This window comes from Crocuta crocuta, unplaced genomic scaffold (assembly GCF_008692635.1).
Source record: "Crocuta crocuta isolate KB4526 unplaced genomic scaffold, BGI_CrCroc_1.0 scaffold55, whole genome shotgun sequence".
Taxonomy (NCBI): domain Eukaryota; kingdom Metazoa; phylum Chordata; class Mammalia; order Carnivora; family Hyaenidae; genus Crocuta; species Crocuta crocuta.
The window spans coordinates 6,320,113-6,336,947 of record NW_027530512.1 but is presented as its reverse complement, the minus strand read 5'-3'; the positions used below and the strand labels follow the sequence as shown (position 1 = coordinate 6,336,947).

Here is a 16,835-nt window from a genome sequence, read left to right as displayed (position 1 = left end):
TCCTCACATACAAACTGGAGACAGCAATACCTACCACTCTGGGTAATTTATGGAGATAAAATAGAATAATGCAAGCAAAATCTTTATAAGCCAATTAGAGCAAAAAGTCTTTATTAACTAATAACTGTTATTATTTATTATGTACAAAATTCTTGTACAATTGTGTCATATATGCAGAGAGCATCCTATGTGTGAGCTCTGCATATGTGTGTACAAGCAATGAACTAGGAAAAAAACACAGATATTTAAATATTGATCCTGCAAACCAGAACCTATAAAATTGTATTAATCACTGAAAGCTAAACTACAAAATAAAATATTAGGAGGAGAGGCTTGGGGACAAAAGAAGGGGAAACAGATTTCCTTTCCATGTCAAAGGCTAAATTAGATGAAAACTGATAAATACTAAGCAGACTGTCCAGGATCTTCCTTGGGATATTTGTCTACTTGTTAATTAACACATAATTTGTGAATCTGAAATATTATACAACTGTTCCATTTCCCTATGCTCATAAAAATTATTGTTTCAGTGAATGTGAAATCTGGTATTATTAACAAACATTAATAAAAGGATAGCAAACTAATTAAAATTTTTTCCTGGAAATTTTTAATTTCTTTTGGCTTTAAAACATGGTGGAGAGGGGTGCTTGGGTGGTTCAGTTGATTAAGCGTCTGACTCCATCTCAGGTCATGATCTCACAGTTCATGAGTTCAAGCTCCGCATTGGGCTCTGTGCTGACAGCTTGGAACCTGAAGCCTGCTTTGGATTCTGTCTCCCTCTCTTTCTGCCCCTCCCCAGCTCATGCTCTGTCTCTCAAAAATGAATAAATGTTTAAATTTAAAAAAAAAATGGTTGGGAAAGCAATCTGGCAACTGAGAGACAACTTCTCTGCAAAGGAGATGAGTTGCAAATCTTGAAATTGAGACCAGTTAAGAAGTTTTGGAAACACAAAGCTATTACGTTAATCGCCCAGAATTCTTGGTGACCACCCCACCCTCATTGCTCTGGACTGAATGTTCATGTACTCCCAAAATTCATATGTTGAAACCCTGCCTCTCATGTGAAGGCATTAGGAGGTAGAGCCTTTGGGATGTGGTTAGGATTCAACAAGCTCATGAGGGTAAAGTCCCCCATGAATGAGATTAGTGCCCTTATAAGAGACACAAGATAGTTTGCCTTCTCTGCTGTTCTCCACCATGTGAGGATACAATAAGAAGTCAGCTGTCTGCCACCAGAAGGAAAGTTCTCACTAGAACCGAACCATGCTTGATCTCAGACTTCCAGCCTCCAGAACTATGAGAAATAAATTTCTGTTGTTAAAAAGCCACCCAATTTATGACATTTTGTTAGAGTAGCCCAAATAGACTAAGATATTTATCAACTAATCTTTTTTTTTTTAAATGTTTTCTTTATTTCTAGGAGAGAGAGAGAGACAGCGTGAGCAGGGGAGGGTCAGAGAGCGAGGGAGTCACAGACTGAAACAGGCTCCAGGCTCTGAGCTGGCAGTCAGCACAGAGCCCGACGCAGGGCTCGAACCCACGAACTGCAAGATGACCTAAGCAAAAGTCAGACGCTTAACCAACTAAGCCACTCAGGTGCCCCCAACTAATCTTTCTAAGGAAACCAGTTCTGATTTGTCCCCACAACTCGTAGCCCATCAAGAGCCATGAATTCTGGAAAATTCAACCTTCTTGGGATCTAGATTGCTTCAATCCTTGAAGATGACTGCATGCATTTCTTGTCCAAATTATTCTAATACACACTATGTTTCTGCATGAGGAGCCTGAGAATCAGTTCATTATCCCTACTGGGTGGTAGCAGCCCAGGACAACATTTCAGAAGCTGTAATTCTACACATAAACAGATTCTCAAGAGAATCTCTGCAAGGGACTAAGTCTTGAAACATCTCCTATTCTTTGAAAGACCATCCAGTGCTTTCTCAGAGATAGACATGAAATAAAACAAGCACTCTTCCCTCAAGGATTAGAAGGTCAAAAGAGAAACCACAAGACCCTGGTTCAAAATGGCCCACTAGGAATCATTATGAGTTTCTCTGAATTTTGACTGCATATTTCATTGGGATGAAGATTGAGGAGAATTGGAAGCGGCCCCAGGAGTTACTCATTCCAGGCCTCACCCTCAAAGATTCTGTTTTAATAGGTCTGGGTACAATCCAGGCATCAGTATTTGTTCTGAAATCTTCTAAGGTGGCCTTAATGTGCAGCCAGAGTGGAGGAGCACTAATCTACTGCAAGAATTCCACAATACTGGTGGCTCCCTTAGAAGCCTGTCAGGAGTGTCAAAAATACCAAAAATAAAGATCCTAAATCCTAATACAGACACACTGAATAGACTCCCTAAAGACAGAACACAAAAATACAGCCACTGAAGGAAAAGTCCCATGCTCAGCCAGCTTTGGGAAACAGACCTAGTACTTTGCTACTCAAACTGTGGACTAATACCACCTGAAGTCTGCTAGCAATGCAGACTCTGGGACCCACCACAGAACTGATGAATCAGAACTCGCATTTTAACAAGATCATCAGTGATCTTCAAGCCCACGAAAGCACTCATCTTACACATGCTTTCCTTCCTTTCATGGATGGGAAAGCAGACCAGGAAAGTTAAAGGACACAGTACACACAGGAAAAAAGGGTCTGGTGGGAGACAAAGACACAGCCAGGCCTCACTGACTAAGACTTTCTATCCTCTCACAGTATAGTTTTGAACTGCTAAGCTTTTGTTTGGCTTTGTTTGAGCATAAAAGATGCACTTCCTTATTACAGTGCCATTTCTTCAGATAACAGGAAAATAACCACATTCTATGTTACTGCATATTAATCCCATTCCTAAAGGAGATCATGTACAAACTACGAGGTCAATAGTCTTGACTGATAAGAAGAAGAGAAGTTATATTTGGTCAATGACAACAATATTGACTGATAAGAAGAAAAGTTATATTTGGTCAATGACAACAATATAAAAGTATGGGAGATGCTCTTTTCCTTTCTATAGCAATTCCAGAAAAAGTATTTCCCTCTGAGCTACTCCATTATTACCTGTATCTGATATGATTAGACAGTTTATTTTTTATTTTTTTTTATTTTGTTTTGTTTTCAAGGAAACTCTACCTTTCTGTGGTCCAAAAACTCCATGGACATTAACAAAGTGAAACACCTTTTGGGGTAGTAAATCTCTCTCTCTCTCTCTTTTCTCTCCCTCCCTCCCTCCCTCTCCCTTCAACTTTCTTTGCAAGATGACCCTCAGAGCCCTAGCACTGAGAAGTTTTCAGATATTTTAGGAAGTGAGGAGACACACAAAAGAATTCCAGAGTACTGAGGAAGAGCAAAGATAGCAAGTCGGGGTGAGAAAGGAAAAGCACTTCATAAAAATAATCCACCAAACACTGAACAAAACACTTTCAGTAATGTATAGTTTTTCCAAGGTCTAGGGTTGCCTCTGAGGGCAATCAACAGGATTTTCCCTCTGACTATATTCATTTAGTCCTAACTTGGGGGAGGCACACCACCCAGAAACTGGGGCTGTTATCCTGAAAGCCTTACCACCCAGGACAGAGCCCCTCCAACAGAGGTTCAGTGCAGGTGGAAGCCCAAAAAGCTGGCTGAGAGCTATTTCAAGATGCTCTCCAAATTCCAAGAGCCTCTGTGAAGAAGGGCTTGATGGCAGGTGCTCAGAACTTCAAGTAGCACTCCACCCTCCAAATCTTCTGAATCAAAGAGCTAAAGGATGCACGTTCCGAAAATCAGTGACCAAAGAGGGAAACTTGAAGCTTAAAAGCAGCACAATAAAATCCATGTAGTAATTCCTAATGTTTTCCAAAATGAATTGGTTAAAAAGGGCATTTCAACAATGCTTATTGTCAAATATTCATTATAAATTTAAGTTTGGGTTTGGGATTTTGGTTTTATTCAAAAATTTACTTGGTTTCTGGTCTGAATCAGACTCTTATGAAAATCTGAAGCTGCATGTTTGTAATCTACAAGTACAACCAGACCAACCAAGCTAATTACCAGCCTATGATATTCTTTTCTGAACTTCTGTAAGTGGAATACACTAGTCCCCTCTGCACACAGTCACACTGAACTAAGACCCCAATTGGCTTCACTCTTCTTCACTTCAAGGGAATGAAAGGGAGCTAGATAAAGCAATGATGTAGGTTATGTCCAGAGCTTCACTCCAAACCTGGCTCTCAGGGAAATCTTCCCTACCTCTATCTATCCTCAGATGCTCAAGCCAAAACCCAGAAAGGCATCCTTTCACACCTCTTCATTTATGCCATCCAATTCATCACTAAACCTTAATAATTCTACTAATGAAACATGTCCGATCCATCTACTTCTCTCCATCTCTACTGCTCCCATCCCAGCCCAAGCCACCATTATCTCTTGCCTGGTCTATTCCAACAGTCTCCTGGCTGGTCCCCTACTACGGCTCCTCCTCCTTCTGACCTAACTTATCATTATACAAATAATCCTTATGACCCAGAGATTTGTCCACTGCAGTTGGAATACAAAGCAAACACCTCACCCTGAAGAACCAGACCCCGACTTTCTCTTTTTTTGCTCACTGCAATCCAACCACACTTGCCTTCGGACTTCACAAACTTGGCAACACATTTTCTCTGTCTCTCCTTAGGACTGTTCGTCTGTTTCACCTGAAATATTTTTCTGCCCACTTATCATCTAGCTATGTCTTAACTTTCGGTCTCCACTTTATACTACTCCCTTAGAAAGGCCTTCCTTGACATGTCTGCCAAGTGAAATGAATCCCTGTTACACTTAGTCACAACACCCTTTCCTTTTCTTCACAATGCTTACCAGAGTTTGTAATTATATATTTGATGCGAGTTTGTTGAATGCCTTTCTCCCCTACCAGACTTTGAGTTCCCTGAAGTCAGAGACCATGTCTCTGTTTATTCATCAGTGAATCCCCACAAGTATTTGTTGAATGATCAAATCAAATATAAAAATTTTGATTGCTATTTAAAGTCATACAATCAGGGGCACCAGGGTGGTTCAGTCAGTTAAGCATCTGACTTCAATTCAGGTCATGATCTCATGGTTCCTGACTTTGAGCCCTCTGTTGGGCTCTGTGCTAACACCTCAGAGCCTGGAGCCTACTTCGGATTCTGTGTCTCCCTCTTCCTTTGCCCCTCCCCCACTCGTACTCTGGTGTGTGTGTCTCTCTCTCTTTCAAAAATAAATAAGCACTAAAAAAATTTAAAGTCATACAATCAACAAACAATAATTATAGAAATGATGAACATTGTCAAGAATATAGATAAGGACTGTGCTAGGTATTTTTCTTCAAAGAACTGACAATTCTGTAAAAAAAAAAAAAAAATCAGAGGTTTCCAAGCAAATTTCTCTGCACTCTGGAAAGTTGTAAATTTATATCATGGGGTGTATATTATTTTTTAAACTTGTCTTCTGGGTGAGTGATATCTATAGATACATCCAATGTATCTATAGAACAGTAACAGTAGAATAATCCCCACAGCACATATAGCATGTGTTATTTGGGTTAAATACGATTCTGGCACAGATGGCTAAACAAAAGCATAAATAACTTATATGTCATATCCACATGCACAATATTGATTTCTGGGTGATGCATTGTTCACTTCCACTATGTAATAACAGAATATAAGGCTGGTCTCTTTCCCATTCTTCCAAATACACCTTCACCCAACAGCTCTATAGCAAGGGAGTAAGTGTGAGTGTGTGTGTGTGTGTAGACACATAAACCTTGTACCTTCCACAATGAGACTATTATATAATAATATTGGCAACATTAAGCAGACCATCACTGTGGGAGTTTGAAATATGCAAAAAATATCTTAATTTATTCAAACTTGTTCAGCTGTCATCAAAGATAAAAATATGCCTCCACTTTTCATCTCCTTCAAGATCAAAGGTACATTTTTTTAAGTTTCTATGTTTCTTTGATGGCATTAACTTCATCATTTTTTCCATCTACCAAAGTAGCTCAGAATACATGAGATTGTTTAACACATATTTCTAAAATTTTAATGGTAGGAATAATAGCAATTTTGTTAAGTAAAATATTTCTACACACACACACGCAAAGGAATTTCCAACAATTCAAAATTTCTACTACTGAGAAGATGGGTTTCTAAAAAGCATACTGGTCAAAATTATTGGAAGCAAAAGGTAACTGCAGTAATGACCTATATGACTCATAGTTTCAGAATACAACAGAAAACCTTAACCCTGATATAGATAATGACAAATTTTTACTGAATTTGCAGTAAAATTACAATGAAATTTCTTAAAATCCCTAAAGCCATAAGACAGTCACTAGTTATATAATCTTGGATTAAATCAGTCAAAATGTGTTTATGGGGGGGGACGTATTACATATTTAATGGTTAAGCATCATTTTTTAATCCTGCAGATAAGCAAACTTTGTTTTGCATCTGTTCTAAAGGGACTATATATTTTCTTTGAAGTTAACCTTTTAAGGCAATCAACACTAATGACTACATAACTAATGAAGAATTCCAATTAAAAGATGAGTGTAACTTGCACACCTGGTAGAAATACAGAAGCAAAGCTTTTTGTAAATGCATTTACAATCTAATTAATTTTCTAAAGCTTTGTTCTATTTTCTTTCCTATTATCTATGCAATAGGAGCTAATGGTACAAGGGAAAGACACAGATCACAAATTCAATTCAATTCTCTACTTTGGCCAGATTTCACTGGGCCAGTTACAAAGAGGCTGACATTTCTGCCTTCTTCTTTGGCCTCTGTAAGCACTGCCAGTTACTGAGCTAAAAAGTACTGATGTTTCTTTGGCTCCAAAGAGTAGTTTTTTGTTGGAGGGAGGGGTGGTGTTTGTTTGTTTGGGATTTGGGGTTTTTTCCCAAATAAGTAGGCCCTTGGTCAAGTAAGTCCAAATGTTTTAAGTTCAGACTCATCAATTCAGAACTTAAAATCTCAACTACTTAATATTTTGCTTTCTTGAGGTTAAATAAGAAAGAAAGAAAGAAAGAAAGAAAATCTCTCCTGCCTCACCTTAAGAAAATAGGAAAAGGTGAATATTTATTAATCCCTTACTATGAGAGGGTACAGTGCAAGATCTGCTACATTTATGGCTTTGCTGAGTCTTTCCACCAACTTGCAAGGTAAGGCTTCTAATCCTATTGAGGCCCACTGTTTCACCATGGGTAAGGGCTCCTGTCACTGGGACAGGAATCTCTGTCATCAAGATGGAAATGCCTTTGCTCTGTGGAAAGCACTGTTCTCTGAGCCTTAGAAATGCCCCCACAGCCCCTGGGTGGCTCAGTCGGTTAAGCGTCCAACTTCGGCTCAAGTCATGATCTCACAGCCTGGGAGTTTGAGCCCCACGTCAGGCTCTGTGCTGACAGCTCAGAGCCTGGCGCCTGCTTTGGATTCTGTCTCTCTCTCTCTCTCTCTCTCTCTCTGCCCCTCCGCCACTTGCACTCTGTCTCTCTCTCTCTCAAAAATAAATAAACAGAAAGAAAGAAAGAAAGAAAGAAAGAAAGAAAGAAAGAAAGAAAGAAAGCAAGAAAGAAAGAAAGAACTGCCCCCACAGAGGCTCAGAAAGATTGCACGTTACTTTGACTATGGCTGGTCTAGGAGAGAGAAAGCTTTAGAAATGACCCAGAAGCCAAAGAAGACCCTCAGATTTCTAGACTAAAAGACTAAAATTTTTAAAAATGTTTTTATTTGAGTCTAGCTTCAACACACAATGTTGCATTAGTTTCATGTGTACAACATAGTGATTCAATGTCTCTAGAAGTTATGCTATAATCACAAGTGTGGCCACCATCTGTCACCATGTGATGTTATTACAATGCCATTGACTATATTTCCTATCATGTACCTTTTATTCTCACGACTTACTCATTCTATAAATAGAAGCCTGGATCTCCCACTCACCTTTACCCATTCTGCCCATCCTTCCATCCTCCTTCCCTCTAGCAACCATCAGTTTGTTCTCTATTAATTTATACGTGTGATCCTGTTAAAAGAGTAAAATATTAAAGACACCTTTGACAGAGATGGGGAGACAGCAAAATCCAAAAGTCTGTTTGAAGCCAAAACTAATGGTAAATTCAATTCTGGCCACATTTTGGGTTTAGATTACTTGTGAGAAGTACAAGAAGAGGCTACTAGAAACACAGGACTGGGGCACAGAGAGGATAGAGTTTAAATTATGACAGAGGACAAGCTTGCTCTGAAAAGGAGGGTGAAGATGTGTAAGAAAGACAATTGAAGTTTGAACCTGGAAGACTATTCATTCTTCAGGAGAGGGGAGGAGAAGGGAGGGGAGGAGAAGGGAGGGGAGGAGAAGGGAGGGCAGGAGAAGGGAGGGCAGGAGAAGGGAGGGCAGGAGAAGGGAGGGCAGGAGAAGGGAGTGACAGGGCAAGGAAGAGAGGAGAAAGGGAACCGGAAAGGAATAGAAAGGGGCTAGAAAGAGAATCCAGGAAAAAGAACAGAAGAAAGTGCAAAGTCATGAAAGCCAAAAGACAAACAAGTGTCAGAGAGGTTAGGGGAGCATAGTCCCAAATCCTGCAAAGTCAGAAAAATATAGACTAATGAAAGGCCTTTGGATTCACAAGAACACTCATTTGTAATCTTCTAGGGCATTTCAACGTGAAAGAGGTGCAAAGGAAAACGGTGACCAAGAACTACAGATGGTGCAAAGATTTAAACATCCAAATGACAGTAGTAACTAAACGCACAGATACTGACATAGTATTTGTTATGTGCCAGATACTGTTCTCAGTACTTTGTATGTTTCACCTCATTTACTCCTCACTCCAACACCATAAGTTAGGTACTTTTATTATTGTATATTACAAAGGAGAAAACTAAGGAAGAATAAGCAAGTCACAGAGCTAGTAAGCATGGGAGCCAAGACTCTAATGCAAGCCTGCAGAACCCATGGTTCCTAACCAATATGTACACTGTCTCTCACAGGAAAAAAAAAAGAAAGAAAAGAAACATTATTTCTATCATTGTTTGTATTATGTATCCCCAGAGCTTTAGATCCAGGCCTGGCACATAGAGGCACTCAATATATTTTTGTTTCATTAATGAATTATTAACCAAAAAGAGTATGAGCATCAAGCCAAAGAATGGGAGCTGTTTGTAGGCGACTTTATTCTGGAGCCTTTGTTTTTTTTTAATGTTTTACTCATTTCTAGGAGAGAGAGAGAGAGAGACAGTGTGAGCAGGGGAGGGTCAGAGAGAGAGGGAGACACAGACTCTGAAACAGGCTCCAGGCTCTGAGCTGGCAGTCAGCACAGAGCCCGACGCGGGGCTCGAACCCAAGAACCATGAGATCATGACCTAAGCGAAAGTCGGACACTTAACCGACTAAGCCACCCAGGCGCCCCTATTCTGGAGCCTTTTAACCCTTGTTGAAGAATTCTTCTATTCTTTCAATACTATAAACATACGAAAATAAATTCATTGTGCTTTAACCTGATCCAAATAAAAAACATACCAGGAGCCAGAAAAGGCTTACAGAAAAGATCAGGATAAAGGTTAACTTCTACCCTCAATCCAAGTGAGTTGTCTGATTTTCAGTTAAACTTGGTGATCTGAGCCTGGCCCTGCCATCTCTAAAAAGCCAAAATCCATTTTCCCTCTTCGGTGCGATACTACACAGAACTGCAAGCTGCTCTTCAAGGCAAAACTCACTCAGAAGATACTTCAACTGGTAAGGATTGGTTCCCAAGGAGAAAACCTGCCATCTCCTAACTGTAAAATTATTTTTAAAAAGAAAAGAAAAAACTTAATTAGAAGCTACAAATTTCTATATGGTTCTTTCTTGTATAAAACAGTCTAGTTTTTAAACTTTTAGAGAGTAGAATAAGAGCAGTCGAAAGTATTTTAGCTGTGCATCAAGTTGGAATAGGAGAGGAGCTTGAGATCACTTTCACGTTCATCTCTTATGCTCTCACGAGTCCCATGTAAGCTGCCCTATACAGTGCCATTTCTGCTTTCAAATCTATCCATTGACTAAATGCTTGAAACTATGCAATCACTTATACAAGCTTACCTAATAAATTTAATCGGCATTGTTTCGGAAAAAAATCCATTATGGACTTGTTTAATTTAGGAGACAAAATCAAAAGACATTTATTCAACTAGTATTTGGTGCTATGTGCTCTTCACAGTGGAAGATAAAGAAGTATGTGTGAGGTGTGATCCGTATCTTTAAGAAGCTTAGTTCATAGAGCAACATGACTTCCTAGTTACATGTCATTACCTCTAGGGACTGCTATAACTGTGCGCCTAAGCTCATATCTCAAGAAATAGGACTTCATACTTAGTATGTGTATTTTTCTAATGGGAACAGACCCTGAGAAAGAAATCTATTTCAATAAAATTTCATATAACTTTCAAGACTACTATCTTTAATTTTTCCATTTAAAACTAATTTTGTTTGGGACATTTTAAAGCATCTCCCAATGCTTGGTTTCTAATCCCACGAAAAAGAAAGAGAAATTCTTGAAACCAAGATTCAGACTTCCTGATTGACAAGAAACAAAACTTCTTAAAACAATATTATCTTCTGGGGCGCCTGGGTGGCTTAGTCGGTTAAGCGTCCGACTTTCGCTTAGGTCATGATCTCGCGGTTCGTGGGTTCGAGCCCCGCGTCAGGCTCTGTGCTGACTGCCAGCTCAGAGCCTGGAGCCTGTTTCAGTCTGTGACTCCCTCTCTCTCTGACCCTCCCCTGCTCACGTTGTCTCTCTCTCTCTCTCTCTGTCTCCTAGAAATAAATAAAATATTTAAAAAAACAAAACAAAAAAAACAATATTATCTTCAACTATATTCTGGGAAAAGTTTAATAAGTTAGGAAAATTTCAGAGAATATTTGCTTTAGCTCTGTATTTTATTTTAAAAGTTTGGATAACATGAAAATATCAGATTCATATAATATTGTAGAAAAATAACTATAAATCTGTGAACTAGCTTCCAATAAAATCAAAGCACAGTCAGAACTGATCATACTTCACCGATTTAATATGATTATATCAAGATATCTCTAGAGGAAGAATTTTGTTGAAATTTTATTTATATGGCATTTTTCTGCAAAACCTTATATTTCACATATATTACCACCAGGGTGAAATGGTTTATTATAAAAATATTATGTTCATCTGCTAAAGTAAATATTATACGAGTCTCAAATGTATTTAAATATATTTCTTTACATGAACTATTTTTATTAATATCCAATTTATTTAGTCATAAAATAAATTTATTTAATTTACTTTAGCAACTAAAATAAGACTGTAATAATTAAAAGAAATGAGTATCTTTCTTCATTTCACTTCCCTATATGTCTTACATTTTAGATATTTTCTCCCAATTACTAACAACTAATTACATTGATTTTAACCTCCAATCCAACTGGAGGGAAGAATCACAAATACGGGAAAAGGAAGATATGTACTGCTTGGTTCACCTGTGATAGAACCGATAGTGACCTCTTGTGGTAAATACTATCTACAGAGATTTGGAGAACAATGCAACCTTTTTCCTAGGCCATGCACTGGAGAACACAGAAGCGCTGTTCTCCGTGCTCACAAACAGCTGTTATTAACAATTAAAGTAAAAGACAAATATTGACTAAGCTAAAGGATTTCTTGTTGGAAGTCAACTCATCACTGTCAATTAAAATATTCATAGCTGCTGTCTTCTACTAAAAACTAGTGTCTTGCATGGTTCCTTCAGGAGGGCAGTTAAAGGATAGCTAGGTACCTGGAGTTCTTACACACCTACTTCAGGAATCACGCAAAAGACAGACAAAGAGGGCAATTTCTGGTGAAAACAAGAGTGATCTGGGATAAGCAGAGTTCTGGTCAGCAAAGCACTGCTACTCATTACATAATACACTGTGGGCTCTAGAGCAAGAGACAAATCCACTGGCTTATTTATAAATATCATTTAGGGAGCGGTCAGTATAATTTCAACCTCTGTGATATTTTAAAAGTAAAAATGATACATTGTAATACCTGAGTAAACCAATCAAACACAATGTGGTTCTATCAGTATTTCCTCAATAATGGTTTAGATGTTAAAGAAAATCTTTCAAGAAAAAATATCAGGAACTTTATGCCAAAAAGAATGTTTTTCATCATTTCTTTTACACTGGATGCTACTAAAAAGGTAGGATATCTTTTTTTGTTTTATTTTTAAATCACTAGTTCTTTTATTTCTTCTCTAGTTTCTCTTTTAACATCTTAGTTTTTACAAATGTAAATTATAGCAAAAAAATAATTTTGGATTTTCCTATAAGAGATGACTGAGTCAAGAAAGTGCTTGTACAACGTAGATATCTCAAGCAATAATGGAAAATCGAGTATATTGAACTTTTTCTCTTGCAGGTTAAGCAGTTGATAAAATACCACCTTTTCTGTTTCTTCTTTCCTGAGCCCCTTTTTTTCCTCTAAAGAGAAAAACATTTATAGATTTTTGTAATGTTTAAAATATTAAAGAACAATAATTAAATTCTAATAAAAACACATTAAATTTGGTATGTATAATATTTCAAAATGGCAACCTAGTTCACTGTCTGGAAACGAATCATTTCTGCCTCTATTCTAAGGAATCAAAGACAACATATGAATAAAATGTGCTACCCAAAGACATAATCGGATTGAAGGCTTTGATAATGTTTTGTTTCATCTGAATCTAAACTGTCACCTATAATTCTTAAAATACTCATTTTCTTTCAGGTATTTACCCTCCACCCACAAGTTTTCTACTCCCTACAGTCCAATGTATACTGATGAAGAGTCTGCACAAATAATTAACAATTAAGCAAGAGAAGACAGCCTAATAACGTGCCAGACATGGCTTCAGTCAAGAAGTACTTTGGGCTGGGGCACAAGGCATGTTACACAGGTAATCAACTCATCCCATAGTTCCAAACTTTTCATTCCTAGCAACTTATTTTGAACCTCCTAGCCCAAACTGGATCTAAACCTTGCTATTACACTTATACTTTTGACCTTTACATCTTCTTAGGCTACTAATAATGGGCTCTCAACAGCTACTAAAATCACATGTTAAGAATTATTGTAATTCCTTTTATTTATCTAACACCAATCTTGTCTTTTATCTTAAAACTAAAAAGAGGAATTCCCTACTTCTTCTCTTGTGGGATTTGGCCATAAAGTATGTTTGTATCCATCCTACTCAATGGCCCTCATTATTTTATTTTATAGACTTTGAATCACCAATAACACTTTGAAATGCTTCCCCATGACAGACTGAGTCAACCAAATAAGGAAAACAAAAATCCAATCTGAAGAGGTGTAAAGTAACAGCAAAAAGGAGCTAGTGCTACTCTAGGGCACAGAATGCAGCACTGTTATTCTGGGAAATTGCAAATGAGGAGTTAGGAACTTTATTAGGAAGTCCTCTGGTTTAAAAGCTACATCTAAATAGACCACACTTTGTGCTCTTTTGTTCCAAATCATGAAGAAGTTCTCTGATAGATGTCTAATTAGCTGTGATTTCAGTTCATTAGTGATATCCGTGGACAAATTAGTGCCTGATGTTTTTTGTGGCCATTACTCTTCCAAATCTGATATTTCCCTCTTTGTGTCTCTCTTTCTGTATTTGTTACTTTCCATATCTCCCTTTTGCTCTTTGTGTGTACGAGAGAGGTTTTTTCCCCTGTACATCCATCTTTGTATCTGGATGGATGCCTGTCTGTAGTGTATCTGTGTACATCTCTCTGTATACGTGGCTATTTCATCTCACGCTCAGTAAAAGATCTGATCTTTTCATAAGAGGAAAATGGTATTGTATGAGAAAGAGAAGTATTTCATGAGGTAAGGGCAAGTAGGCAACCCCAGCCCATCGTTCTTCAATTTCTGTCTTTTCCACTACCCAGTCTATCTTTCTTCAATTTCTGTCTTTTCCACTAAAGCTCTGTCAACACTTCAATTTCAGTGTTGTTAAGTTAGTGAATAATGAAACCTTCACTGTGACAAACCTCATCCATCTGTGAGAATCCTGAAGGGAATTTTCTCTGTTAGTCTCAATTAAACAATTTCTCAGAATGAATTTTTCTATTTCTCTGCCAAATCATATAGAAATGGCAACTGTGGGATACTCCCACATGAATGTGCAGACCAATTTAATACTGTAATTCTCAATTTCTGGGGCTCTTCCTGTAAGAGTAGTACTGAGACTTTCTAATTTTTACTACCTACACATGCACATACTTACCTCACACGGCCAATACTTTGCAAACAAAGCTTGGAGATTTTGAGTAGTGGTATTAAAAGCTAGCCATAAGCAATTAGAAGCGACATTTTAAATGCCAAAACAGATACATTTTCATTTGCACTTGGTATTGTTATCCATTGAAAGAAACATTAAACCAATGAAGCAACTATGAACATGAAGTGTCAAAACAATTAAACATTCATTGATTTGGATGGTAGGTATAAAATAAGAGGTGGCAGAAGCAGATATTTCTAAGCCATATTAAGGTAGGTCTTAATTGCCTACTGAATCTGAAATAAAAGATATTCTACAAACTGGCTCATAGTTCCACTCTGTAGAAGAAGTTTCAACCAAAGATGCTATATTACTAAACTTCAGTCAAGAAATTCTCATCTTCTTTCTGGTCATCGTGAAGAGAAACAGAGAGCCTATGAGTTTTTTCAGGCCTTCTCTGACAAGTCCCCTCATGGACCAAATTGTATGGAATTGAAATAACCCAAGAGGATGAGAAAGAGGAAATAAATGTATGTATTTGAAGTAGATGATTCCAATAACATTTAAAGTTTCCAAACTGGTTATTTTAATAGTACCATCCCCTTGTATTCTAGGTCTTCATTTAACACAAATACATGAAGGTAGGTATAAACATAGAAATTGCCTATCATTATGAATTTGTATTTTATATTATCATAAAAAATCAAAAACACATTTCAAATCACACTGGAATAGCCAAAAATATTATAGATTTTTTAAAAATTAGACCAAGGCTATTAGCTATTTTTTTCAACCCAAAAAGTCTACTCTAGACTTGTATAATATCAGATGTTGACCAAAGTGGAAGAAATAAAGTCACAAGCTTTGAATTAAAACCAAATACCACGCCAGAGATTTATGAAAAATACCTTGGGACACTTAAATATGCCCAGTCCCCAAATCAGGGGAACTATTTGCAAGCTTAGTTTTAAAAGTGATCCTAATCTAAGAATTACTATGATCTAGTCAACCAATTCAAGGAAAGCATAATTGTATTTAATTATTTATTATTATTTTAGTGTGACTCTGTCTTACCCACTAGGCAGAGAGCTTCTTGAGAACAGAATTGTCTTAATCATTCCTTTTATCCAAAGGACCCCATAGAGTGTCTCTTGTACATGGCACCCAAATAAATATTGTTTCAATGAATGAGTACACAATGAATTATGGAACTGCATAGGGTATTTCCATTGCTTTGGTTCAAGCTCTACTGGAATCAATATGCAGCAATATCTTTCTCATAAGTTGCCCAATAAAAGATCTCAAAATAAAATAACAGGCCTCTGAAGGAAAAAAAAAAAACTTTGAAGGACACTTTACATATCTTGCTTGTAAAATTGGAAATTATATAAAAGAATTAAAAAGACAGGAAAGATGTAGATTTAGGAAATATGCAAAGTTTTTAGGGTCTTAAAATGTGAACTATATAATGATCTCCATTCAGAATATCTTGAAGGAAATGAATTTGTAAATGGATGGCATTTTAAAGACACTTCAAGGCAAGAAAACCTTACAATCGGTAGCAAAGAATTTTTTAAATTCTTACTCCAGCTCTTGAAGAGCACAGTAGCTATTGCTTCCCTTTTACATTTCTCCTGTTTAAATCAAATGAAATATATCATATAGATTAATAAAGAGCAATGCAGAGTGAAAAAAATTAAAATAAAGAAACTTTAAACACAAACTTAACCACAGTAATTGGCTTCCCATTTTTCAAGTACTGACTCTCTCAGGTTCAACTCCAACTCCTCTCCCTAGCACAAGTTCCCTTCAGCAGTGCTCATTGGGCCCCAAAGCCATTCCAGAGACATGTCTTATTAAGTAGCCGCTTTCACAGCCATTCCCAACTTGAGGGAAACCCTTCCGCTAGGATTAACTTTAAGAATTTGATCAGTCCCTGAAGCCTCCTTGAGGGGGAAAAAAGGTGGGGAGAGGTTGAACAGGAAAGATATCCCTCATCAAAGGAAAACTCAACTTTATTCTTCAGATGAACCTACACCCTACCAGCTCCCCCTTCACTTCTGGGCTCTGGACAGGTGGGAGGGAGGGGAGTCTGTCGTGGGGAGGAGGTGCAACTAACTTTCCTTCACCACCTTACTCTCCTCCGGACCCCAAATCAGGTCCAGCTAGTAACTGAAGCCACCAGGTAGGGCTGTCTGCACCCCCCCCCCTTGGGAGAGGGATGGGTTGGGAAGGATGGGGGGCGCGCGTGGGGAGGATGGAGGTGGGGGTGTTCTGAACTGCAACTCTTCTTACCACTGGAGCGCCTGACGATGTTCTCCAAAAACGTGTTCTGCGGTGCCACCAGCCCTCTCTTGCCCCCCGGCATCCTGGGTCTGGAGAGCGGCGGCCAGGATCCGCGGCGGGGGAGGGGGGGATGCAGGAAGAGAAGGTGGAGGAAGAGGAGGTAAAGGTGGAGGAGAAGATCGAGCCGAAAGAAGAGGGGGCGCGGCGGCGGCGACAGGGTCCCCTGACTGTGTCTCCAGCCCGACCCGGATGAGCAGCTCTGGGGAGGAGGACCAGGCAGTTCAT

The 16,835-nt window shown here is 38.3% G+C and overlaps 1 protein-coding gene across 1 annotated transcript in view; it reads right to left on the bottom strand.

The window, feature by feature from the left end:
• KCNH5 (potassium voltage-gated channel subfamily H member 5) overlaps positions 1-16,632 on the bottom strand; it is a 308,389-nt gene extending 291,757 nt beyond the window's left edge. The window contains exon 1 of the mRNA XM_077767083.1: positions 16,560-16,632. Coding sequence (XP_077623209.1) covers positions 16,560-16,632 — 73 coding nt within the window. The remainder of the gene's footprint in view (positions 1-16,559) is intronic.
• Between the last annotated feature and the right edge of the window lie 203 nt (positions 16,633-16,835).